A 27,184-nucleotide genomic window follows, 5' to 3' on the forward strand; every position below is an offset into this window, starting at 1 on the left:
CGTGTTTTCTGTACTGTATCACGAAATACATCATCGTCAATCTCAAATGATGTCGGATTAAATAATTAATCTTAACGTTTCGCGATACAAATTTCCTTTATAATAAAAACGATCAAATCACTCTTCATGTGAATGAGATAATACAACATTTTCTGTGTAATAAATATTGTATGTAACATAACTATTTGTGTTGCATTAGCAGATAATATTATATTTCAATAATCATAAAGTTTAAACGATTATATAGGACCATCTATTCACATAGATTCATTGTTGTATTTTTAAATTTGATATTCTTAATCTTATTCAATGAAAAATGTCGTTAACTAATTTTTTATCTTTTAATTGTATATATATATATACAAAATTGAATCAAAAACAAATCTTCGTAATCCGGATTTATATGAGAGATATTTTTAAGACAACAAAATCAAATCTATCGTCATTTTGAAGTACCAAAATTGAATCAAAAACAAATTTTACATTACCCAATTTTTTTCATAAAGTAACACATTAAATATTATAGAAGATATTCTACACTATTTAGTTAAAATTATATATATATCAAAATGACGATAGATTTGATTTTGTTGTCTTAAAAATATCTCTCGTATAAATCCGGATTACGAACATTTAGAACATTACTTCACATAACTTGAAACTAGTTACAAGGATAAACGTAACCGTGTATAACTACAATATTATTCGTGTAAAAGCATAGCAAAGTAAAATTTAGTTATTCACATACATTACAATGATTAATGAAAATAAATTGTAAATACTACAAATATAATTTGTAGGAAAGTTAACATTATCAACCAGAAGTCTTTACTTTGAGGAATATTTCTCCCGGTACGTAATGCTTTCTAATTATAGTGTCAATTATATTAATTTTCCAGTAACACAATTAAACGCTCACTCGTTTGGAGCTGTATGGACACAAGCCTTCGTATTTTCATCTGTTGTTTGCTCGTGACGGGTTTTTCCACTCCTAACAGTTTTCATTGAATGCATAGCGGAGATAAAGTAGAAGAATGCCATACATTATTGAAATGGCCCACGAAATTAGTATGAATTCATACGAATTATTTCGTAATTTCAAACTTTCCAGCAGTACGCCCGGAAGGTAACCGAGTAAACAGTACACTTGTAGAAAAAATTAGGTAGCATTTAATTAAAACTTTTCATTTTCACGTTCAGTTTAACGTACGATATGAAAGATATCCTCACCATTTTAAAGTTTACGGAATAAACGTTGCGAAAACGTGTGCTACTGCTACTTTGTTATTATCATTTTAATTATAATTAATTATTAGTATCTATTTATTAATTGTATTCATTATTAATAATTCCTTAAGATCGCTGATAGTTGTATCATATAAACAAAGTATAACGGTAAATAAATGAATTATCTCTCATTTGATGTTTGCAAAATATATTTAACGTAAGCATAATATATACGCTTAGAGCACTAATAAGAGATGTTTATATTATTACTCGAATTTGATGGAAAATACAATTGAGAAAAATACACATTAGTAAATCATAATGTAAAAGAAAACACATTGCAAAAATGAACGAAGACGTGTATTAACACACACACACACACACACACACACACACACACACACACACACACACACACGCACGCACGCACAAATTATTTTATATATATAACTGTCTTTCTTTAAAGTGCAACTTCAAATTTTCGGTTATGGATTTTACACACGGCAATGGAATTCCATTCTTGTAAACAAATTAAATCGTATATACAATTCGTGTTAATTATACATTCCTAATGAAAATAATATTGCGTACATATAAAATAGTATTTTCTTATAAATTCAATTGCAATATATTAAAATGTAACAACAACCTGTATTTAATGTTCGAATGAATGTAAAATTTATGTCAATTGCGACGATGTTAGGAAATTCTGCTGAAGCGTCAATTGCAGTATTTAGTGGCTATTCGAGCAGATACGAAATACAAACATTTGGTCTCTGTACGTTTGTCGCATATTGCGCTCGGCAGGTACGTATTTATAGGTCTCTTCAAAATAGTTTCAGAGCAGTTGCAAAGACCGTAGAAATTCGCGCGAATTCACGCGTGTAGGGCATCATATGTATGGCTATATTTCATCTTTCAAGTTTCTGCTAAGATTCCAACTAATGAACAATTTAATGGTCGCGGCGCTGTACAGTTTGACGGATCAGTTCATCGAGAAATTCGAATTACTAACTATTATTATTTGTAAGAATAACATACATTGTAAATTGTAAAAATCTAAATAGAAATAATTTAAGGACAACGGTAATTTCTTGGCTCTCGATATGCCAATTTTAAATAAATGTTAAAAATTAGGTGATTTTCACGAATTTTTTAAGAAATTATGAAATGGTTAATTTTTAAACATTTGGGGTAATTTATCTTGTACTCAAGGATTGCCATTAATTTTTTCGTTGAAAAATATCTGGTAGAAATGGATCTATGTAAACATTTACCTGAGATTTCACCACGGTAGGTGTAAATATAGTGTGCCCTTTGCAGTTTTTAATTTTGATCAGAAACAAATACACGAATGGTATTCTTAATCCTCATATCTTTCTGTTGATGAAAAAAGGTTTGAAAAAGAATAAAATTGACAAATTATGTTTATGCTAAAAATTGTTCACTTTATATATTTTTTAAAAATATTTTGCACAGTATATCTACCTGTAGGATGTTACTAACGATTAAAGCAAAAATAGTCGCTTTATGAAGATGGTAAGTCGGACTCTCTAATTAACTAGAATAAAAGAATCAAACTCTACTATAATGAAAGTATATTGAACTCAATATTACAAAAGAGTTATTATAGCATATTACAAAATAACCCAATAAACATTATACGACTTTTGAAAGTAACTCTTTCAACTCCCGATTTTTGCCGTCCTAATCGAGAATTTGATTAGAACATTGTTCTATTTATTCCACTCAATTAGAACTTTGTTTGAAATCAGGAGCCGTAACTGTGTCAACAAAACTGCGCATCTTTATGCAAAATAAAAAATGTAAAAATTGCCAAATACCACCTTTCGTTCTACAATTATTTTCACAAGTTGAATGCAATATATTGACATTATTAATTTCTTTTAATCCATTCGTTGGTTTAAATTTAATGTACCCGTTCCTGTCGATGATCCTCGCGCAATGACTATCAGTAACCAAAACACTTAATCTGTCGTACAAATTGCAATCATATGATTTTTCAAGAAATTGTCTCGACATTCCGTTATTAATATTCCAAACACAATATTCTGTCCAATCAGCACCGAAGAAATCAATAATAAATATCGCCATTTCGCAAGAAGCCAAGCGAGATCGCTCGGTGAGCAAGTACGGTCTGATTCGTAGACGGTTTATCATTCGGCAACGGCATCGGTACTGCGATCGCAGTGTCGTTTCCATCGGCGGCAGATAAATCGGGAATAAATTTATATCGCTGGAGACAGAGCGGCGGATAGTTCGCGGTTGAAAATAACCCGTGGATCGGTTACGGTCACCAGCCAGTTCGAGTGATTAATTAAGCGTTCCGGGGGCGAGATCGGTAAGAAGAACTGGCTTACTGGAAATGATAATTGGTGTGGCGGTGAGGAACGGCCGGTATAGAGAAGCCGTAGTATGTAGAGAAAACGGATTCGCAAGTAGGTATGGGAGGTGGAGGACACCCCCCGGGACGGTAACAGTGTATACGCGTACCGCTCTCGGCATACAATGCATCTCCTTGGCCCTCACCCCTCCCGGAATCCTGATCTTTCGGTTGAACCGACGTATTACTTATTTATTAGGACCGTGCCCGGGTGGTCCGCGACATGACGGAATCGATTACGCGAATTCGCGGAACTGGCCTTCCGGCCCGAGTCCCTTCGGAATTATGCTTCCACTCCTTCAGATTCGGTCCTCTTCCCTGCTGCCTCCTCCTTTAGATCCTTTCGTTTCTCCGTCTCCTTCCGACTGTCCCTTTCTCGCGATCCCTCTCCCTCTCTTCTCTGGCCAGAACCTTCTCCTACCTTTTTCGAACTTGTACCGTATACACCCGCCACCCTCGTTCTTCTTTCGTCGTCTATCGTTCTCCCTCTCTCTATCGCGGGTCGAGGGATCGCGGCCTCTCTGTCACTCCCCCTTTTGCCGAACGGCCGGGAACGTCCGACATGGCCCCGACGGATGCTAACGTTCCGGCTTATTATGTAATCAGAATAACAATAATTGTTTCGGAACCTTCGACTGCTCATCAATCCGGGTGACAGCCGGTTGCCCCCGGCTACGTGCGGCCGTCGCTCGTTTAGCGATCCGTGGATAAGGATCAGAGGGCGGTAGGCTTCGCGGAGCTTCGAATTATCTCCGCCTTTGCGAGCTTTATCGTTTTCTCGCGAGTTATGGCCCTCCTCTCGTTCACGAAGAGTATATACCGAAGGATGGAACAGGTCCCGTGTGCCCGCGGAGAAAATTAGTACGTCGATATTCGAGCCAAGGCTGTTCCGACATCATTTTTCCGCGGCTCCTACGGATCTACACTGTCCGCGCTAAGTACTTTATGCACAGCCTCCTCTATTCCATCGAATTTCGAATTGTTTCGCGGAGTTTTTGCGTAGAGTTGCACGTTCCACGGCGGAGTATCCGGTCTAGATAGCTGGCCAAGATTATTGTAGTCGTTTTCATGGAACCAACAGTGCGGGTGAAATGAACATTATATTTTTATTATTTTTATTTTTTTATAAAAAATAATTATATCATTTTTATTATTTTATTAATCCTTGGCAGATCTTTCTGATATAAATACCTATCAGTTGCTGTACAAAGTTGTATTGAAATAAACATCGTTATACTGCTGAGAAATTTTGATAGGAATTAGAAAAATAAATAAAAGATTTTGTGTTTTTATTCGTGCATTTTACACGATTAAAGATAATAATTCAGTTTTAAAGAATCAAATACGCGATTAAATTGTAGCTAGACTGTGGATCTGTGGTTTATGTGAGAAAAATGCAAAACTGCAATTGGAAAAAGTAGAAAAATGTTTGAAAAGAATCGAGGAGCATACTTTCGACTTACTGGAGGTGTCACCAATAAGAAATCATTCCTAAATATTATTATATATATTATTATAATATTATATATATTATTATAATATTATTATATATATTATATTATTATATAAACAGCTGAAGGAAATTTTTATTTTGCAATATCCGCAGCCTAATTGTAACAATTATATATTATCTAAACGAGATTATAAGTACTATAACACTATCTCCATTTATTACACGAATTTCATGCAATTTTCTTTGACATACAAGTGAGCATAATTTATTAATACGTGGTATATTTACAAATGATGTGATTGGATAATTTGGAGATGTAAGAGAAGCTAATTCGTATAATATAATTGCAGTGATTCAGTAGTGTATTTAACCAAAATACGATTATCATATCGTCTATAAATATTTTCTCTCACATATGTCAATCGTTCAATCATACCAATTTATGTTGTGAACGTACTATGTTGATAAAAATAACCCCACAACACGTTTTATGGAATGCAATATAACTCACTGAATTATCGGCGATTTTTAATACGACTAATCACAAACACTAATCAGCAAACGAAGAACATAGTATTTACAGGAAAGCAAAATACAAACTTACCTAGAGAAGACTTCTGTAAAGAAGAAAGTTTAACAGTAATTTAGAGACTACTTAAGAGAGAAACGATATCACAAACATTCTTTTGTAAGTGATTCTTAAGTGATTCTTTGTAAGTGATTTTTTGTAAATGAATCATACCTAAAATTTGATTAAAAGTTATCTGTTCATTGTTCTCTATTACGTGAAAATAATATTATTACGGAAACTTCGGTACAATATTTGAGCCGTTTATTTTGAAAGTGGCATAAGTCACTTTGTTTTTAAGTCGATATATTTAAGGGTTTACGTTTTAACACGTTTAAAAATATGGATGCTAACTTTTGAGAAGATTTACTTGTATTTGTTATCTCGGGATACTGATATTTTTCTCAGTATAAATAATTTCGTACAAACATTAAAAAATCACCACTTTTCATTACGGTAAAGTGACTTATGCCACTTTCAAAATAAACGGCTCATTTAACACGTTCCGTGCCACGTGTACCATCGATGGTACACGCTTGCATGTTTACTTAGTGAACTGAACAAATTGTTTACAAGAAATTTAGAACCGAAGAATCAATTTCCACCGCAAGAATGGTCGTTGATAAGTTTTTGTTACGTTGTTATGTGTACAAGAATTAATAATTGCACGTAATACATCAAGTTTTAGTAAAATATCAAAGTGTGAAGATTCGAGTAAAAAAAGCTCGGCACGGAACGTGTTAACTATCTAATTTTCTACCCAGAAATATTTATACGTCATGGAAGATAGAACGCTTCACTGTGTTTATAACATGGTAGATGCCCAACTGATGCGAACTGTTGATATGATTATTTATTGCTTCTAAGGAATCAATATGCACGATGACCTCTATGATTCATTACTTTTTTCATCGAGATTTCAATGTTCCAAATCATGTGCTATTAATCGATGACCGATTTGATAATTAAGGGGCACTGCTGTACACATTTTTCCATTGAATTTGGCTATTATATCATTATAAGTTTTTCTCGTATTTTTGATCGATTAAAGATATCGATGTTGAAAATTTTGCTCTAAAATCGACAGTTTTGTAATCATTAAGTAGAAAAATATAAACATGTATTCAAATCCATGGCTCAATGACTACTGCAAATGTTTAAGTATTATTGTCATCTCGTATTAACAATGTAAAATTGAATTAGGGTTACCATGATAATTAAAAACTTTATTGAGAGTAATGTGTACTTACATTGAAATTGCAAGAATTGTCTATTGTTAATAATTACCCGATTAAACCCACATTTTATGTTTATATCTTTTTCACAGGTGTACTATTTCCATCCACATAGCAATTCTTTGACGATGTGATCTACATATGAAAAATTGGTTTAGAAAATTGTAAACACTATTACATATATATTATTATAATTAATTACTTTATTATTATATTATTTGTATTATCAACTGTGCATATAAATATAACTCATTTGTCTTCTATTGTTTAATTTATTATTATCTCGGCACGCTTATGTTGAGAGTGATAAAAATGATTAGAATATCTCTACATGCAAATATGTACGTCCATAAGTGCACATTGTATTATTATATGTATCTCCTGGTAAATCTTTGACAGCAGAACTTTGTTAATTAAAAGTGATAAAGCTGTAATGAATATCACTAGGGTAATAAAAAATATAATATATAATAAAATATTAATACACAACAAGTAAGTCAATGACAAATGTGTGTATCAATAGAAAAATCAATTTTTTATACAATATATGCATATATACTTAGTTAAATTATTTTTTATTTATTCTACATTTAGTAAAATTATTAAATGTGGTTTCTACAGTGTTATGAAGTAAGAACTTTTTGTTTAGCAAGCTTCTGATAACCTTTATTTATAAAAAGAATGATTTTGATATCTTTATTTCGTCCACATTTGTATTTATCTTTAAATTATTGGAATTCCAAATTACATTTAAATGACTTTTCTATGAAATATTAGAGAGGCAAGATAAACGAAACTGATGCTTTTAGTTGCCATTCAATTGAAACATGTTCACCATGTTATTATTTACTAATCTCTAGATACTGAATTTTAATGCACAAGGAAAATGTAACACCTCAAAATTCATTAAACACATCATCTACTGTTTTGCATTTTATCTATCCATTTACGTCGTGAACGTATAAAATCCAGTCAGCTAATTTCTAACATCAATGACGGCAATTATTTCTGTGCTGTAAGAAAAAACGCCGCATGTCACAGTTTTAACAAAAAGTTTTGCGCATTACTTGCGCTGTAGTATGTAGGATTTATGCATTTATAAAAAAAATCATGGAAACAAATTCGATAGGCTTAACAAAATAATGGAATTTAGAACGATCAAAATTTTGCGGCGTTAATATTTCGAAAGTGAAAATGTATGACATGCAGCATCTTTTCTTGCAACCACAGATTTATACTTTGTATCGAAGCATGGGTATATTTGAAACAACAACACTGACATATTATTACAAGTAACATGTTATTTTATTCAAGTTAAAATTGAAAAGTTAAGTTCTGCGACATCAATTATTTTTTCAGTTCTCTTACATTTAACGGGTCCTAACAAAATAAGGAAGATATGATACAATAGTGAAAAAATTAATTTTAAAATCTGAGTAAAAATAATTTCGCCACCCGCGCAATATGGGCGACGTAGTAATTAAAGTGCATATTATTCTGAGGATCATTTCTTTTGTCATATCTGAAATAAAAAAGTAACAGGATTATTATAATTCAAAAATTATTTGAAATTGCCATTATTTCAAACGGATTGTTGACATCATTTTTATTTTCAAGTAGCGGCATTGAAAATAACGGTTCGAAACGAGTGATTTCGAACAATTATTTCTTCTTCTTCTTATCTGAAATAAAATTTGTCCAGGTCTGCTCGATGCTACAAAACTAATAAATCAGTGAAAGGTTGAGGGTGGGAGGGGGGATAATCGTCGAAGAAACAACACCCCGAACGTTGCAATTGTATGTACAGTTTTTATTGGGGTTAATATAGTAATTCTCATTATCAGGGCGGGTGAATACGATTGGGTCGTGTGTGTACGTGTGTTTAATCGTGTGTATTTCATTTTAGTCCGAAGAGTGAACGTGGGGTTTAGGTAGCTAGCCTCGTCCTAGCCTCGTGCGCGCATCAACACCATTTAGTTAGTCTGCATCGTTTCACGTGTGTTCGTAATTATTATTTACCTGTTTTGTTCGTTCGTTCCTCATTAATCTCTCTTTGTAAATACTTCATCTAATTTAATTACGTACGTAATAATTCGATTAATTAATAAATCCGTAATAAATCCGTATAAACGTTGAATCGTGTGCGTGAGTGAACTAGTGGTGCCGGTCCTGTCGTAGGCCCGGCTAGGAAGTCTCTGTAGTAACCAGCGGTAAACGTATCACAAGTCATGTAGCATTCATTTATGCATTATCGGCAACGAGTGTTCGAGGTTCGAGGCCCGATTCCCGGTTTCACCAGCGCGCACCGAGATCTCTTGCGGTAGCTGGTTCGTTCAAGAACTGTTCTCATTATACACCACCGAAGACGGCCGCGCTCTCTTCCTTCACCTCGTCTTAATATAGTGAAAAAAAAGTTCTCTGTCCACCGGCAGAGCAAAGAGACATCGACTGCGGGTCCGCAGCCTCTCCGTTTCTGCTTTTTCCTTCCTTTTGCACGCGAACTATTTTAACCCGAACTCCGGTCGATAGTCATCCAATTGTATTTCGATTACGCAGCGATGATTACTGGTATGCACTGTACAGAATATGCGCGAAGGCTGCCGGCCTGTGCCGCGTCTGTGCCGAAAATGCACAACGACGACGAAAAATTACAAAACGGATCGCTGTTCCAACACGTTCGCGTTGGATTAGGTTGTCTACACTTATTTCGTGAACCGCTTCGTCGACAGACTCCGCTTCGACACACAGTAAATTCTCCCAAATTTTCCTTCAGCTTGTAAATAAAAATGGACAACATGGACAACAAATTGTTCATTCTTGTTTACAAGCTAAAGGAAAATTAGGGAAAATGTATTATACTTCTCGCTGAAGGAATTAGCATAAACTCTGCTCCAAATGTTCACATGAACTGTTACTCTTTTCTCACTGTGCAACACTGTTCGACGAAGTTCAGATTGATTTTTCCTCGCGATTGAGCTCGTAACAAATTATTTAGCTTTCAATTTTTCCAAGAAATTACTGATATCTGAAACACGTTACATCGCTCCATATGAAACGCGAGCTAATTTTCGAAGTATCTTGCTTAATTCATCGATGTTACAAAGAAGATCTGAATTCCGTTTCTATCATTTTACAAGTTTTATTTCGAATGTGAATGCTTCGACGATGTGCAAGAAATTCGCGAGATGACTGAACGCGCTTGGCAAAGAGACGTAAATGAAATGATTTCTAGAAAATCTTTCCCGTAATGAGGAGATCGTCGTTCGTTTCTCTTGGACCCGATGAAAGAGCGCCGCGCTCATAACTTAAAAGCCGTAATGTGTATCAAAATTTACGTTTGTTAAAACACTTCGTACCGAAGGGAGAACGCGTCACAATTTTAGTAACATTCTGCGTATTCCGCACGATCGTTAATAAACGCGTGTATCTGTCCAGTTTTACTTTATTTCGATAATGAATCCAATTGATGTCAAAAAGAAAAGACGTTTCTCTACGATCAGTTTCGTTCCGATAGAAATCGGCGACGAGCTTTTCCACGTCAACGGAATCGACGTCGATCCTCGAACACTCGGTAGTATTGTAGTTAATAACGTGGCGCAGCGCCGCGGTGTTAATCGTTCCACGATGCCCCCTATAAACGAATAGACGGATCGCGGTTCGAACATCCACCGACGGTTGTCTGTCGCTTAGGTAATTGTTATTGTATATCAAACTTTATAAACTGTAATACAATGTAAACCTGTAAAAAATATACTGGGTGGCGACGGCTCTGTATAATATAATAAGTAGTATTATAATCGTTATGGTACAATCGTAATTAGTATAAATATATCATTATATTATATTTCTGCGATGTGCGCGCTTTTTCCTATCGTCGCGTTTCCTCCCTTGTATCGCGGTTCAAAGCTTTCACCATGTGTATCGTACATATCGTACAGATCGCATTCTATTTTCTTATTTCTGCTATATTTCATAAGACGCTTCTGTTCGTCGTACGGTAAATACAGCTCAGCACCATGTTTTTATATATATTTATATATAGAGATTTATATATATGTATATATATATTTATGTATATATCACTTATTCTGGGCGCCCGTCACGAATTAAAGCATAGTTTGTTTCTTAAAGATTTACAGAGTAAAAAAATTTCTCTTTCTCTCTCGCTCTCTCTCTCTCTCTCTCGCTCTCTCTCTCTCTCACTCTTGCTTCATCCACGCGCGCATGTTTGTATACATATCTAAAATGAAAACTATATAACAACGATGGTAATTATTGCAATAAGAACTTTCGATCTTATCGGACGTGACGCATAAAGGGCTATCGTTCAAACTAGATGTACACGGCACGTGGACATGCCCGTGGCGACTCGTGATCGTTGGAGGAATAATATTTCTAATATAATCAGCAATAAAGGTAGTAATTATTCCTTCAACCAAGAGTATCGAAGGCGCAGCGTTTACCGTACCACGAATGAAAACAGCGTTAAATCTCGTTTGTTCATCTCATTTTCGTGCGCTCGGGGCGAGGCTAGGGCGATTTAGGAACTACGTGACAGCACAACCGATGCAAGTAACTATTTCATCTGTTTCCTGGTTTATCGTTTTTCTTTTCCTGTCGCTTTATACAGTGAGTTTCTTATTAAGACCATTTCTCCACATTTTTTCCTTCCCTCGAATCTTTCACGGTGAAATTCGATTTGACGGTTTCCATAGTCACGACCGTTTCGAAACCCGATCGAACGTGACCGACAGAACGAACGATCTCCTTTGTCCGTGTCGAGTGAAAAACTGCTTAGGAAAAATCGAAAAGAGACCCGTTAAATCATCCGACCGCCTAAAAAAAAATAATTAAATTTACCCGCCGAACAATCGAATCGCGCAAATTCGAACACCGTTATTCGTCACCGAACGTCATCTGTTTTATCGAGAACAAGAGATAAATATCGACAGCCGATAACACCGCGACCGAGTAAACGATCGAAAAGTACGCGGCGCCATCTTTGAATGACGACGCGCACCCTTCGATGCGGCGATGCGCTTTCCACTCGATGCACGGAACTTTGGAAACTCTCACACATTTCTCACAATTACAATATTGCATAATGAAACAGAAATCGCGTGTTTAATTTTACACACACATACACATGATCTCTCTCTCTCTCTCTCTCTCTCTCTTCCTCTCTATCTTTCATACTCTCGCACAACTTTTCACTTCATTCTCCACCTTGCCCTCTCCATTGTTCGCTCTGTCTTTTACACGCGTTCACTCATACACTTGCATACTCTCTTTCTCTCTCTCTCTCTCTCTCTCTTGCTCTCTTCTTTTCCACTATTTCTCACAATGTTTTGTTTTCATCTATTTTTCTATTTTCCAATTGAAGGTTGTATCCGAAGAACAATTGCTCACGTGTTGCACAATTATCGATAAATATATATATATAATATGTATATATGTATGTATATATTACGCATAAATAATCGGCTGCGCGCTCTTTGATACTATTTACAAGTGTAGTTTCATGTAAATTAAAAATAACTATTTTTCGGAGGCAAACTACTCTCTCTCTCTCTCTCTCTCTCTCTCACTCTCTCTCACTCTTTCTCTTGCTCTCTCTCGCACTCTTTCTCTCTCTCTCTCTCTCACTCTTTCTCTCTCCCTCTCTCTCACTCTTTCTCTCTCTCCCTCTCTCTCTACATGTTCTCTGTTCTCCTATCTTTCTCTCTCTCTCTACATGTTCTCTATTCTTCTCTCTCTCTCTCTCTCTCTCCACATGTTCTCTATTATTCTATCTCTCTCTCTCTCTCTCACTCTCTCTCACTCTTTCTCTTGCTCTCTCTCTCACTCTTTCTCTCTCTCTCTCTCTCACTCTTTCTCTCTCTCCCTCTCTCTCTACATGTTCTCTATTCTCCTATCTTTCTCTCTCTCTCTCTACATGTTCTCTATTCTTCTCTCTCTCTCTCTCTCTCCACATGTTCTCTATTATTCTCTCTCTCTCTCTCTCACTCTTTCATCCTCTTTCTTTCTCTCTTTTTTTCACTCGCTCTCTTACTTTCTCTCTGACGTTCAATCATTCTAACTCCATTTGTCAACGAGTAAATAATACTATTTTCCCTCTTCTCTCGCTCTCGTCAATCTTTACTGATTTGCTTCGTTTCCAACGGCTTTCTCTCTCTCTCTCTCGCTTTCTCTTTCTCTCTGCCGTATTGTTCAGATAAAATCGTATTTATCTCATCCTCGTACTGTAGGAACTTAAGATGGTGACTTCGGTTCACGAAGTCCCAGAAAAATCAAAGTGTTCTCGTTTGTCGTATTCTGCGTGTCTCTCGGTATACATGTAGAAACTGTGTGCCCGTACAGCGGTAGGTAGGTAGGTAGGTATTATCAATGTAACAGTGTAGTTTTTCAAATATAGTTGCGATCGCGGCAGCGACGGTAGAAAAAACTATGAATCGCGGAGGCAGCGCGAAGTTATCGCGATAATGACAACGACGACGACGACGACGACGACGACGACGATGACGGCGACGGCGACAATATATAAATAAGAACGAGCGCGATATTGTTGCATCGCTGATAACAATAGTAATGACGATAAACCTTACTTAATGATTAACGAATAAAGAAATAACGGACAACGTTCTATGAAAGAGTATCTTGCTAAGAGGATCGTTTCGGCCGGGAGAAGCGGTGCCGCGGAAACGAAGTTCCAAATGTTCGTGAGTATTTGGTGTGTCCTTCAGGATATAGTAAATTCTCTCTAATTTGGGAAGAGGTCGGCTCGTTTTTATAGTCGCTGACTTTATAGTCATAGATTTATATTGGTAACCTATAAAAACGAGCAGCAAGGCTCGAATAACCGTATCTCCTCTTCCCAAAAGTTGTCCATTTTTCTGCACAATCTGACCGTCGATTAGGGAGAATTTACTGCGTTACGCGTGTCAACGACTAGGCCAGCATATTTCTGACAAGCGTCTGTTTCTATCGAATATTACACTATTCCCGATTTCAAATACAACTGAGGACACAGTACGGTAATGATCGAATGCCAGGAAACGTAATCAGAGTCTGATCTGCGTTATCAGTTTATCTGCAACGTCCTGTTCGATTTTCGTGTCCCGGGGCACCGTTTCGCCGTCGGCCAGGGTAAAAAATCAACGTTCGTCGGATGAAACATCGAACGCGCGGCATGCGTCAGAAAACAATGAAAAATTAATGATACCACGATAGTCTTAATGATATGTCGTGATCGCATCTCGTCAGGAGCGCGATCGAATTGATCGGTCGCGATCTATCTGTTAACTAATGCTTAATAATCGCAGCGTTTACGATGCCGTTACATCACGTAATGTATAAAAAAGAATGTTAGAAATACTAATCATGATAATAATAATAATAATGATAGAAAGAATAATAGTAATAATAGTAATTAATAATAATTAGAATAAAAGAAAGAATGAGAATAATAGAAAGAATATTGATAGAATCAAAGAAAGAATGAGAATAATAGAAAGAGTATTGATAGAATATAGAAAATAATAGAAATAATATTGATTATAATAGTGATAATAGTAATAGTTGACCCACGTAAGAATCAGCAACTGTATTGGTGGATGCGTAGCAAACGATAATGATAACGCCCAATGCAATTTGTGCTTCTTACCGTTTCGAATACAACCTTTCCACCACATCCTTCCAATCCCCCCCTCCCCCTCCCCCACTATTCCCCTCCCCGCGATATCCACGTGCGTACGCGTATCCGAGATTTAATAACGAATTAATAATTATTATTCGGGCAACCCTTATTAATCGGTTTCGCTACCCTTTAAAACTTCAACTAACTTGTACTACACGCAACGATGATGCGTACATCCCGCGGTAATAAAGAGCAACCAATCGATACGCCACCCGTTCCCGGTCTCTTTTTCTCTATCTACAATCTTGAGTGCCAATGACAATCTCGATAGTTTTCGCGTGTACACACCAGAGTCTCGAACGATTCCTTGTCGATGTTGCGGGCCCGACTGGTGGTCCGATCGTTGGGTCGATCGATGGCCCTACCGGTGGCCCGATCGACGACAAATCGTCCCGAGTCCCGTGTGTTCGCGCGCGAAGTGCTTTCAACATGCTGCAACATGGTCTACGACCAATAGGGTAGATGATTCGCGACGGAGAAGCAAGTGAGAAAAAAAAGGAGACGTTTTCTCCTGTAACGCTACGTTGCAGGAAAATGGAAATGCGAATGCTTGTCCAATAGGACTTGGCGAACGTACACCTATCCGTCATTCCTCTTCTTTTCCAGCTTGCTTCTCGTCTTCCGCGCGAATAATCGCCTCCCGGTTCCAACACGATCTTGGAAACACTTCGCACGGCTCACCGTGTGCACGTACTCGCGAATAAGCGACGCATGTTTCCTTCACGTAACTTTCAAGTCTATTCCTTTCTCTCCCTCTTTCTCTCTCTTTCTCGCATACTCACACAGAGTTCCGCGCGCGCAATTGTGCTCTTACTGTCGTTCGATCATCTTTCGTGATCTTTCGTCCTCGATATGCTCGATCGTTTGCGTTCTTTCTCTCTCACTCTCGCTTTCTGCTCTCTCTCTATCCAAACACGAAAATCTTCCTATATCATCTCCCTTTCAGTACGTACCAGAGCCACGAAAGAGCACGCTCTAATGTGCCGCGGCCAAGAGCGGATCGGAAGTCCGTTCCCGATCTCGTAAAGAGCTTCTACGAACAACGAAACAGGCGTGAGTTTCATTTCTCCATTTCGTTTGTTTTTCTTTACTTTTCGTTTTCATTAAAAAGAGTATACCTAACTAACGTACTGATCCTTTCTTGTATTTCCCCCCCAGTTAACGGCAAAATAATACTGAAGTCTGCACATGGGTGCCTATCACATATGTCTATTACGTAGTCTCTTTCTGGCAGTCGCTCTCATACACATGCGCACGATCATTAAATTTTATCTCCATCTCTATCATTACGTACAATTACAAACGTTTACCAAAGGGAGACACGCGTGCGCGCGCCTCCCTTTCTCTTTCGCTCACACACGCGCACACGATCTCTTTTTCACTTTCTTTCTCTCTCTCTCTCTCTCTCTCTTTCTCTCTTTCTTTCTTTTCATTTCTCGCTTTCTCTTGCATGATCAGTCGATCTCTCGCTCACTTACTCGCGCACGCTCGTTTTAATTTCTCCTCCGTTTCATTGGTTTTCTCGCACGCAATCTCCCTACAGTTTCTGATTTTTCGTTCTTCTGCAAGAGCGCCACAGCTTGTTTCGCTCTTCCTTGCGTCAACAGAGTTGATAAAATATTGTTAAAATCATTTTCGACGTGGCCGTACCGCTTCGAATGTCCCCTTCGGAAGCATTGTCGTACTTTACGACGTACGTTACCGTCGAAACGGAACTCCCGCTTATTGTGTGTGGGCTTTACGAATCGTTATAAATTAACATGAAAACGATTGACGAACGCATTATAAAAATAAATTAGACTACCGTTCAAGCTAAGTCAGAGAAAAGCTATTGTCAAATTTCTTATCGCGCAGGGGTGTTGAAAACGCATAAAATAAATAAAGTACTGTTCAAACTATAATACAATCGCGCAAATATAATGTACGAGAAGCAAAACGTGCGGTACAATCCGTCGAAGCAGTTATAAACTCTTTTGAAACACCCTGTATGTATTATATATATATATGTATATATATATAATATCAATAATCAATAATAATATCAGTTTGTATTGTACAGGCTATTTGGGGCTCAAAGCCTGTGGTCTCTCTAATATTTACTTAACCCCCCACCCCCCTTTCTATCGCCGTGTCCATACGCTTTCTCTCGTCATTACATTCTACTTAAGTTATTCATCTTTTGTTTTGTTTAATTAATAATATCTTTAATTTTGCTTTCGTTAGATGCAGCTAGATGTGACAATCATGAAATTAATCACTTTTCCTGCTCCCTTCTTGATTCTCTCACCCTCTTTCTCTCTCTCTCGCTCTCTTTCTTTCTCTTACTCTCTCTCTCTCTCTCTCTCTCATTCTCTCTATCTCTCTCTCGCGCGCAAATCATCTTACTTTTTTTTATTATTTTCTTAAGTTCTTTAACGAAATAATCATCGTAAATGTATTATAGTTTTACGTTACTTTTTTCATTTTTCTTTATCATTACTTTTACAGTTTAATATGTAGCTTTTTTCTCTTTATCTATCGTAGATTTGTCTGTGGCTATCCCTGATGTGTTAGTTACCCTGCGCTTCCGTCTGGTTATCGAAATATTGTTGCGAAATTGTGGTCTACGATTAAAATTTCAATATTGTTCTTCGTCCGTATCGTATTCACGAATTTTCTTTTTCGTTCGTCCTCTTTCACACCGTATTTCGTTTATTCCTCGTCCCACGTTTATTCTCGCTTATCAAGTTTCGTCTCTATCGTTCCGTTTTCGAACAGGACTCTGCCACCATCTCGTTACGTTCGCCGAGAGCGTGCATTCGCTTCCCCATCGAGGCACTCGCCAAGATTCGCGCGAACGGACGGGATTTCCTTCTCGCGCCGGGAAGAAGAACAAGCGTCGGGGCAGCATCGTTTCGTCCGTCTTCCGAGCGACTTCGCGGGGCCCTCGACCGCAACGAGTCGACCGGTCGATTTGTTCGTGTTAAACGTAACAGCGACGCCTGTTCCGACGACGCTCGTCGAATCCCCGGCCGGGATCGCTTTCGAAGAATACAGTATACGGAAGAAGAATTAACGAAGCAACAAGTGTCAACGAATAAGAACCGAGCGTTGTTGTTCCTGTTGTTATTACAGCGATCCCGAAAACATTATTTAAAGATGAAACAGTGCCCGGAAGTGACATCGACCCACCGGAAGCGGTGCCGGATCGACTGGATCACGAACTTCATACCCCATCCGGAGCACGAATCTTGGCGAGCCCCCGCGAGCATCCAGCCCCAGTGACTATAAAATGCAACACCTACCCCTCTCCCCGATCGTAACGTTGTTCTACGAATCAGCGCAGATTAGTTCGTAAGAATTCTTGCGGCGTTCTATCGGTATCGGAATCCAATCGGGCGGCGACTCGCGAACGGCTCGCGCGGGAAAGTGACGTACGTGCGGTTTTATCGGTGCAAGCTGTATAATATGTATATCCTCGGTCAACGTGGTTGGGAAACGTATAAAATAATATTTAACTGGAAGCTCGTTTGAACGCGGTCCGCGGAGGCAGCCAAGGGACCATATCCCACGAGAGTTTTACTTAATTAACGGTCCGCGCGACGCGACGGTGATACACGGTGTCGGGTGGATAACGGGTACTGCACGGTGAATAAGAATTATCGCGAATACGAAATGTCACTGAGTAAATAGAAATCGGCGTGTACGTTCGTATATGCTGCATGATTGTCAGAATCTGGTAACTATCGTTTCGAAGCGTTTGGCTAGGCGCGCGCGCGCGTGTCGCCTTGCTACCTCCGAGCGCGTGTTTGGAACAGGTCATCTTAACAAACTGTATATAGTTAAACGCTATTGTTCAAGTCTTTCGATCCTTACCTCGTGTACATCACAGGCCAGCAGGATCCTCGAAGTAGAAAGCGCGTCGTCGTCTCTCTCTCTCTCTCCCTATCGTACGTCACTTTCACGGCGAGCTCGTTCGCGGGTATCCCAAGCCAAACCGGAGTGTGAGCATTTTCCAGCAAATTGCTATTACATACAGCAGCCATCGTATTTACTCAGCCGTTTTACAGTACTATTTGGTATAATCGCTCTTGTAGCAGGAACTATTTATAGTGATGATACGAGTGGTCTCGCCCGCCGGCGAAAATCTCCGCTTCGAAACGCCTCGATGCATCCTTATTAGCCGGAGTGGTACCGCTTTTCCGTCAACTTTTAATGCGTAGAAAGGGTTGTCGCGGAGGTCGGGTGGGATGATGGTATCGGCGGCGGTAGCGAGTAGCGGTGATAGGGAACGAGCACCAGAAAAGACACCGGTGATGACTCTTCCTCTTCTTCTTCTTCCTCCTCCGCTTCCATCGCTTTTCATTGTTCTGCCTTTCTTCTTCTTGCCCCGTGCTGTCTTCGGGGGGGCATAGGCCACTAATTTTAACCAAGAAGACGAAGACCGGGTCGAAGGAAGCGAGACGGATCTCGCTCGTGAGAGAGAATTTCGCCGGCACGCTCGACTGAGTCTGGCGTTTCGCGATCGACGGACAAAGGGGGCGACGTCAATATTTTTGCTGACGGAGAAAGACAGACAAAGTAAGTCGAAAGAAACATGGAAAAGGAAGTGAAACGCAGTGACAGCGTGGCTTAAGCGTGGATTGAGCAGGGCGGAACGTCCGTCGAATTTACCCCGGGAGCTGTAATTGGTGATAGTCAGTCTTGTGAAAAAGAGAACAATCTCGCGGAAAAATCGGGGCCATGTGTATCGGCGTGTATGTGTTTTCTGTGTACGTGTGCGGTTGTCTCTCTCTCTCTCAGTTCGTGTGTCTGTGTGTATGTGTTATGTATCCGTGTACCCGATGCGTGCACGAACGCTGGTCGCGCAATGACGCGGGATAACGTGTCCCGTGTGTACGTGTCGAGTTAAACGGGATGGTTGTTTGATGGGACACTGACGTGTCCGTGGTCCTTGAACAAGGATAATAAATATTATCGCGGATATCTATGATCACGAGTAAAGCAACATTTGTTTCTAATCCGAACCGTTTTGTTGAAGTAGCGCGGGCGCCGATTGGGGCGGCTGCGGCTGCAGTGATTCGTGATGATGGTGGTGATGGTGATCAATCGGTGACGGTGTTCGACTATTCCGCGAAGTAGAGAGTTCGCCGCCGCCGCCACCATTGCCACCGCCGCCCGAGTTCCCGGCTGGTTCGAAGGCCTTCTGTTCGCTCGGCGGTAGCAAATGCACCATACTAACTGGCACGGGGAACGCCGCGGTCGCAAAGTCGGGAAAGAAACCCTGCGGCAGGTTACCACCTAGCAACGAATGATGAGGAAATCCGCTGTCGTCGCCTGGATGCGGTGGTAGACCGGAGAGCGGGTGGGCCATTTGCGTGGGCGGTTGGACGGTCTTGACGTTGTTGTTCAACGAGTTCATCACGACGTCGCCCGCCGTCGCGCCCGTGCAATCCCTTCGGAGCTGCTCGAGCTTCAGACTCTTCCCGTATTTCCCTCGTACGTACATCAGAAGGCTGTTGTACGGAATACCAAAGATTCTGCTCGCTTGCGACGTCGTCATCTTCTTATTCCAAACGTGTTGAAGCGCCTCGGTCAGCTCCGCGTTCGTCCACGACCTCGGGGGTCCGCCTCTGGGCGCGCTGTGCTGACCTTTCGGTCTTCCCACCGGCAAACCCCGACTACCGTGGTCACCCCATCTGCGCGGCGTGTCGCCGTCGCCCCTGTGCTTCTTGGGCTTCTTTCCTGGATGATGACCGCCTAGCCCCGCCGCGCCGAACAGACCGTGCAGCGTTTCCGGTTTAAAGCTATCGTGGATATCCGCTAAAAGGGATCCCCTGTCGAGAGCACCGGCGTGAGGGAACAGTCCTCCGCCAAGGGTCGCCACACCGTCCAAAGGGAACATCGATGCCACAGAACTACGTCGCGGTGTCAGCGGCGATTCTTGCTGTTGTTGCTGCTGCTGTTGTTGCTGGGACTGCTGATAAGGGTGTGTCCTGCTCGACCCGTGCGGACTACCTTCCCGCGGATGATGACCCGGATGCGGTGGAGGCAGTTGGCTCTGCGGATGATTTGGCAACCATTGGGCCGCCAGCTGGCCCAGACTCGTCAGGTACTCGCTGTGATGATGCGGCGGCGTCAACGACAACGCCGATATCCCTGGAAGGCCTGCTGCAGCCGCCGCCGCCGCCGCTGCTGCTGCTGCAGACGGAATATCTTGGAGCGATCCGTCGGGATGTAACAGACTCGTGCCGGTTAAAGGCGATCCTCGCGGACTACTCGTCGTCTCGCTGCTCTCCGCCTTCATATGATGTTGATCGAGTCCACTCGGTGACAACGTCCTTTTCATCGAGAGATTCTCCGCTATGTCCTCCTGCTGGTGTTGCTGGTTCTGCGAAATCGACGACTGTTGATGGTGTTGGTGGTGTTGTGACTGCAGTTGACTGCCGCCGCTCAGGTTCAGTCCACTCGTCGGTGGGCTCAGGCTAGCCGGCGGATGCGGTCGGCTGAGATCCTGCGGTACGAGATCACTGGATCTTCTCCGCGGCCGGGCCTGTTTTCGACGAGGTAACAACGGCGATGGGCAGCTCTCCCGTAGCTCGCGCATCCCAAAGTTCAAGTGACTCATGTGCGGTAACCTGTCTCGATGATCCCTCGCCGGATGATAGATCGTGGGCGTCGTGGCCGTCATTGGTTCCCGCGTGGATGCCGGCGCCGTGCTCTCCGACGCGTTGTCGTCCTCCTCTGGAGTGCTGTGCCTGGCGCCTTCGGGCGTCGACGGCTCGCCCAGAAGAAGATCGGCGGTCGGCGTCTCCGGCGGGGACGCCGGTCTTGGCTCCGACGACGCCAATCCACGCACTTGCAGACTCTCCGCAGCTCTCATCAGACCGGGCAAATTGTCGCGACCGACCCGCACCTCGCCACGGTACATAAAGTCGATCAGCGCTTCAACTTCGTTTCCAGGAAAGTCCTTCAACACGATCACAGGATGCTTGCATGGGTGCTCCGCAAAAATCCTCTCGAAAAATGGACTGGAAACGCAAATGCATCGTCTTATTACGGAGTTCTCGTTATCATGGAATACCGTGCAACCCGTGCTATCAATTTGTCAACGAAATCGTGTCCGACTGTACTGTTTCCTGATATTTCTGTCCGCGTATTTATGCGCGTGCCCGTTTACCGTGTCCGTTACTTTGTACGAAACGAAAATGTATGGGAGCGGTACCGAAGTATGCATGTACGCGTTCCGTACTATCGTCTCCCCCTAACCTTCCCCGTTCTTTTACTTCTTATAAGACAATTATGCTTGATTTACTCCGCTATTATCAGACACGCAACCCTTACTTACAGCAAGAGCCGAGTATACATATAATCTTTACGATGATTAAAAGAGTTTGAACGTCGTACCAACTACGCGTGTATTTATAGTCTTTTAAACTTGCCCAAAAGATACAAGTCATTCTTCTTTTAACGTGACCGTAACATGTCTCGTTGTGTTCGGAACGTGTGCAGCGAAGATATTTTATTCGGAATTGTTGTGCCGTCACAGTTCAAGGGAATGGAAATGGTCTAAGCCAGACACGGACGGAAATGGTATTTATTTGTTGTCCTCGGTACATACGTATATATATACATATATACATATATATATACACGTTCTTCTGACCAGTCGACAAAAGAGGGGCACCATGCTTTACGGACTGAAACCGCGTGCAAAAAGCTGAAGCAAGACTTAGCGTTCTCTTATGGATCGCCAGGTAGCAGTTCTACACGAAACAAGACTTTCGTGTGGCAAGAGCAGCATTATCATCGTGTACTCGACAGAGTCGAAGAGTAAACCGCAAACAAATTTCGCAGAAGGCGACTTACAGTGTGAAGAAAATAGAAAGAGGCGACTCGGAATATATTTTTTAGCAGCAGGGAACTCGAGCCTTGTACATCGTTCAAATTTATCGTTACGCTCGACTTGATCGAATTAAAAAGAGAAAATGAAGCGTTACCAGGTATGCAACGCTGTATTAATCTAATGTTTTGTATTAACGATAAGTGGAGACTAAAATCATGTATGTATTTAACACGAAAACGGTGCAATAAAGAGAAAACAATTTTTAAAATAACTACGAGAAGTCAGTACGAAACCATTATGTTGGTCTTTCGTGCGACTCTGATGTATTCTACGAACTGATTATGATAGAAATCTTCCGATGGCACTTGTTTTACTCTTGAAACGACACTTTACAGATAGAATGGCAGGAAACAATTTCAAGATCTTGTTTAAATATGCACTAATAAACTCGATAACGTTGAACTACTGTTAACGCATTCTCGTCGGTTCATTTATCGAATGTAACGTCAAGCACCGAGACAAATACGCGAAATAATGGAAGAAATTGCAAACAGATTACATATTCTGATATAATTAATGAAATCTATCTGGGTTAAAACGTTCGCGAAAGAGACGGTGAAATGTATGCACTTATTTTGAAGCCGATCTGTGACGAATGTGAGGATTCACACGTGCGTCATCCGGGTGCTGGTAAGAAAATCCGGATACTCAAATATGAGTCATCCGATTCGAATGTGTCCAATATAAAGAAGTCTGCAGAGGCTATTGTTAGTTGTGAAATCACAAAATTGAACAATTTTTAACAGATCTCGCGAAAACTGTGCCGCATCTCATTTCGGAGTTACAAATATTTAACGTAAGTTTATCGCCCAACAAAAATTGAAAATTAAAACGATAATAAGTTTTAAAACTCCGAGTATTGTTTACTAGCATTGGCAATATTTCAACTTTTACAGCGGAGCTTTCGAAAACGTTTCATTTCGAGAGGATGGAATTGGGAATATTTAGATTTGCTATGATTCTGTCTATACGAGTTTTGCTGCAGTTTCACATAAATAAAACGAATATTGATATTGTTACTATTAAACGACAGAGTTTGTCTCCGTAGCGACGCTAACAAAGTGCCACGCATGTTAAATCAAGTTTACGGAAATTGTAGAAGTGTAGAAAAGAGAAGGTAAAAGACAGTAGTCGCTATCAATATTATTGCGACATCGAGGGTTGATACTAATTCTGATCGTTTGCTTTCGTACATTCGTTTTTATGTTTTACATGTACACATATAGAATCGCCTCCAGTGGAAGCAACTAAAGATACTAATACTAAGATAACATACTAATGTCACGTCACGTGAAATCGTAAGAATGAAATCCGTCCACGCGTGACAATATATGAACAGCGTGAAATGATACTGATCTGTTTCTAATAGATTTGACACAATAGAAATTCGAATGCCATATGATTTCACGTGACGCGGCATTAGTATGTCTTCACCTTAAATACGCGTGCGATATCAACCCTCAAAGTAGCAACAATAGCTGTCTCATCGATTGCATCTACTGCTTTTAACAAAAAGATCATTTTTCTCGCACACGTATCGCATGTTACTATCTTTTTCGTCAAGCACAATTAGTCAAATATTGTTGATGAGTAAACGGAAGCAGTTCACACAGAGTCAAATGTAATAACCCCTGTTTCAAAAACAGTTTGAGAATCGAATAATATTTAATTAGTACACTGTACGATGCAAATGAATGGCTCAATATTTTGCACGTGAAACAGGAGATATTTTAACAGACGAAAATACAACTGGAGAGAAATAACAATGATGTGAAATTATCTGTGTTAAGGTAGATAAAACATGATGCGATATGTTATTTTGCCAGGGATACTATACTGATTTTAGCACAAGCAACTTCCATTATATGCGGAACAAAAATGTTCTCAGAAAGAAACGCGTAAAATATCCAGGATCAAATCATAAACGAAAACTAGATTTGTAAATTGTCTTAGAAAAAAGGCAAGTTTAAGAATAATTGAATAAAACTACCGACGGATTTACGGATATATAGTATGTATGTAAAGGATCCTAGATACTCTTCAAAATCTCGAAAATGACATAATGTTGAGTATAAAACCTCAGAAAATGAAAGAAAATATGTTTCGTATATCGCTTGCATATGATCAAGAAAACAAATGATTGGGCGCGATATCATTTCAAAAGTAGTGCCGTTTCTATACGTTAACCTTTTTCATTGCAAGATATTAATATTTACCTCTACTTTAAATCATAGCCGGTATTATCCAGCTTTTTATCGGTTAAAAGATGTTTCAATGATTAGAGTAAGTGTTCAGCGGTTGATGGATGCATGAGGAAATGCGGTAGGCGATACGTATTCCTAATTGTAACATGCAATTTTTCTCATACTGTTTTTGCTATATGTTGCTATTCGACGTTACCACGATGGAACAGAATTTCTTTCTAATTCCCTGATAATGGCCGTTTACCCACTTAAACCGCAAGTACCACGTTCCCCATGCCTTGTTCAAACCGATTTTATGGTTGTTTCGATTAGTTAGGAGCAATATCGAATGATTTTGATTTCTGAGCAACATCAAAATACTCATGGCACAATCTAATACATTTGAGTGGAAATTTATAAATATTGCATATATTAATTATGGGAGTGGCTTAAAATCATGGTGATGTAAGTCACATTTTTGACGGTTTCGGCGTATGTCTTGTAAAATATAATCTATTGTATATATCAAATTGTTAGAAAGACAAATGGAGTAAATTATAAAGTTACTATAAATTAATTCAATTCTAAATGATCTTAACTAACGCATGTTAGTTTAAAACTTTGACCACAGCTTCTCTAGCGAACAGTTTCTCTAGCGAACAGCTTCTCTAAATCTATTAACCGTATATTATTTCAATCATGAACATTTATCTAGCTGTAAGCAATGAACAAAGATTCGGTGGTATCACCGAATATAACAAAGATGCCGTATGATTCATGCCGTTTGAAAGAGGTTGAAATGAAATTTAAACGTCAATGAGGGAATAAATCCGGAAATGAAAAACCACAGGATGGTGGTGGATTTGTACGAATGCAGAGTTAATTTGCCCTGCTCACACAATTAGTTAGAATGGTCGCAGTCATTTACTAAACATGAAGTACGATTATTTTCTGTCGTTTTTCAACAATTTTGATGTTCTCCTCCCGAGTTTTATTATTACATTACTTTTCAATTAAAATTGAATATCATTTCATTGCTCTAGTAGGATAGCATTCTCTACAAAATATAGTAAATTCTCCCTAATTGTCGCTCAGATTGTGCACAAAAATGGACAATTTGGGAAGGGGAGATACGATTATTCAAGCCTCGCGGCTCGTTTTTGTAGTTAACGATTGCCAACAACTATAAAAACGAGCCGCAAAGCTCGAATAATCGTATCTCCACTTCCCAAATTGTCTATTTTTGTGCACAATCTGTGCTTCAATTAGGGAGAATTTACTGCACTTGTTTTCGTTATATTGGATGCACCAGATAGATCAAAATCACCTATTGAAAATGTATTATTATCTCAGAATTACTGAAATAATAAAAGCGCTTCCACAGAAAACTATTGAACACGATTTCATTGGCGCTCTTGCCATAATAAAAATCGCGTTAGATTTTAACATGTACTTCTGTTACTATTGCAAGAAAATACAATCTAGTCACTTTGACGGATCAGTATTTCTGGTGTTAAGACACCCTTCATTTATGTTAAAGCCATAACACGTTTTAATATGTTTTAAGAGGACGGCGTGAACGATTATTTGACACGTCAACTACCAACCAGCAATGACAAGAGTTATTAATGAGTGCTATAAAACCAATGTAATTTTAATTAGCAATTTAATTTATCGTCGCTATAATTCGTTTTCAAGTTAAATTTTCGTTTCGAGTAAAATGATAAATAATAATAAATAATCCCGAATAATTACATTGTTGGGTGTAAGTGAGGCTTCGGTAATATACATAAGTTCCGAACAGAACGTCTGCAAACATTTGGAGGTTAACCCTCTAATGGTACCTTGCATTGTCAGCAAAATTTTCTACAAGTATTATATTTTAGTAAATCTTTTATAATATTTTTGGGAAGATTCAAATGTGTAACGCTTCATAGTCACAGGAAACAGTGCTCCATTTTTGGGTTAAATCTTTATTTTGGCTAATTAAGTCGTTTCAATAAAATTGAATATTCTTTTTTTTTAAATCTTTTGATACTTTTTAACTATACTTCTCTTAGGCTTTATTATCTAATCATATTTATCAATATATTAACACTATGCCGTCCGCAGATCTTAGATATGATTCTTTTGTTTGACGCCGGCATAATAGCTTGGAAATTTTAGGTTTTGAAAAAAATTTCGAAGATGGCGGTAATATATATTCCTAAAATATGTCATCCAAGAGTTTTCGTACTTAATTCTTAGTTGAATAAGCACAATGCTATAGTTAGTTTGCTGCCTTTCAACACCCAAGAAATATAGATCAAATGTTATTTCAGTTTTTTAAAATGGCACCAAAGTGGTACCACCGGCATACAACAGACAGTTTTTGCATGGCACCGGCGTGATGCCACTGGACGGCATAGTGTTAATACTCATTTTCCAAATCTGTAAGAACTCATACTTTCATACTTTTATAATATCTTTCCTGTAACGTCTGCATTTCTAATTACAATTTCATCAAAATCATAGTTGACACAAAAATATTGTG

The 27,184-nt window shown here is 39.4% G+C and overlaps 1 protein-coding gene across 15 annotated transcripts in view; it reads right to left on the minus strand.

Annotated features, from left to right (window-relative positions):
* Positions 1–8,676: 8,676 nt before the first annotated feature.
* Positions 8,677–27,184, minus strand: part of lov (BTB/POZ domain-containing jim lovell protein) — a 31,572-nt gene continuing 13,064 nt past the window's right edge. For all 15 annotated transcript variants that reach the window (XM_076527265.1, XM_033474798.2, XM_033474790.2 and 12 more), the window contains one exon: positions 8,677–21,593. In XM_076527265.1, coding sequence (XP_076383380.1) covers positions 19,580–21,593 — 2,014 coding nt within the window. In that variant the 3' untranslated portion in view covers positions 8,677–19,579. The remainder of the gene's footprint in view (positions 21,594–27,184) is intronic.

This window comes from Megalopta genalis, chromosome 17 (genome assembly GCF_051020955.1).
Source record: "Megalopta genalis isolate 19385.01 chromosome 17, iyMegGena1_principal, whole genome shotgun sequence".
In the NCBI taxonomy this organism is placed as follows: domain Eukaryota; kingdom Metazoa; phylum Arthropoda; class Insecta; order Hymenoptera; family Halictidae; genus Megalopta; species Megalopta genalis.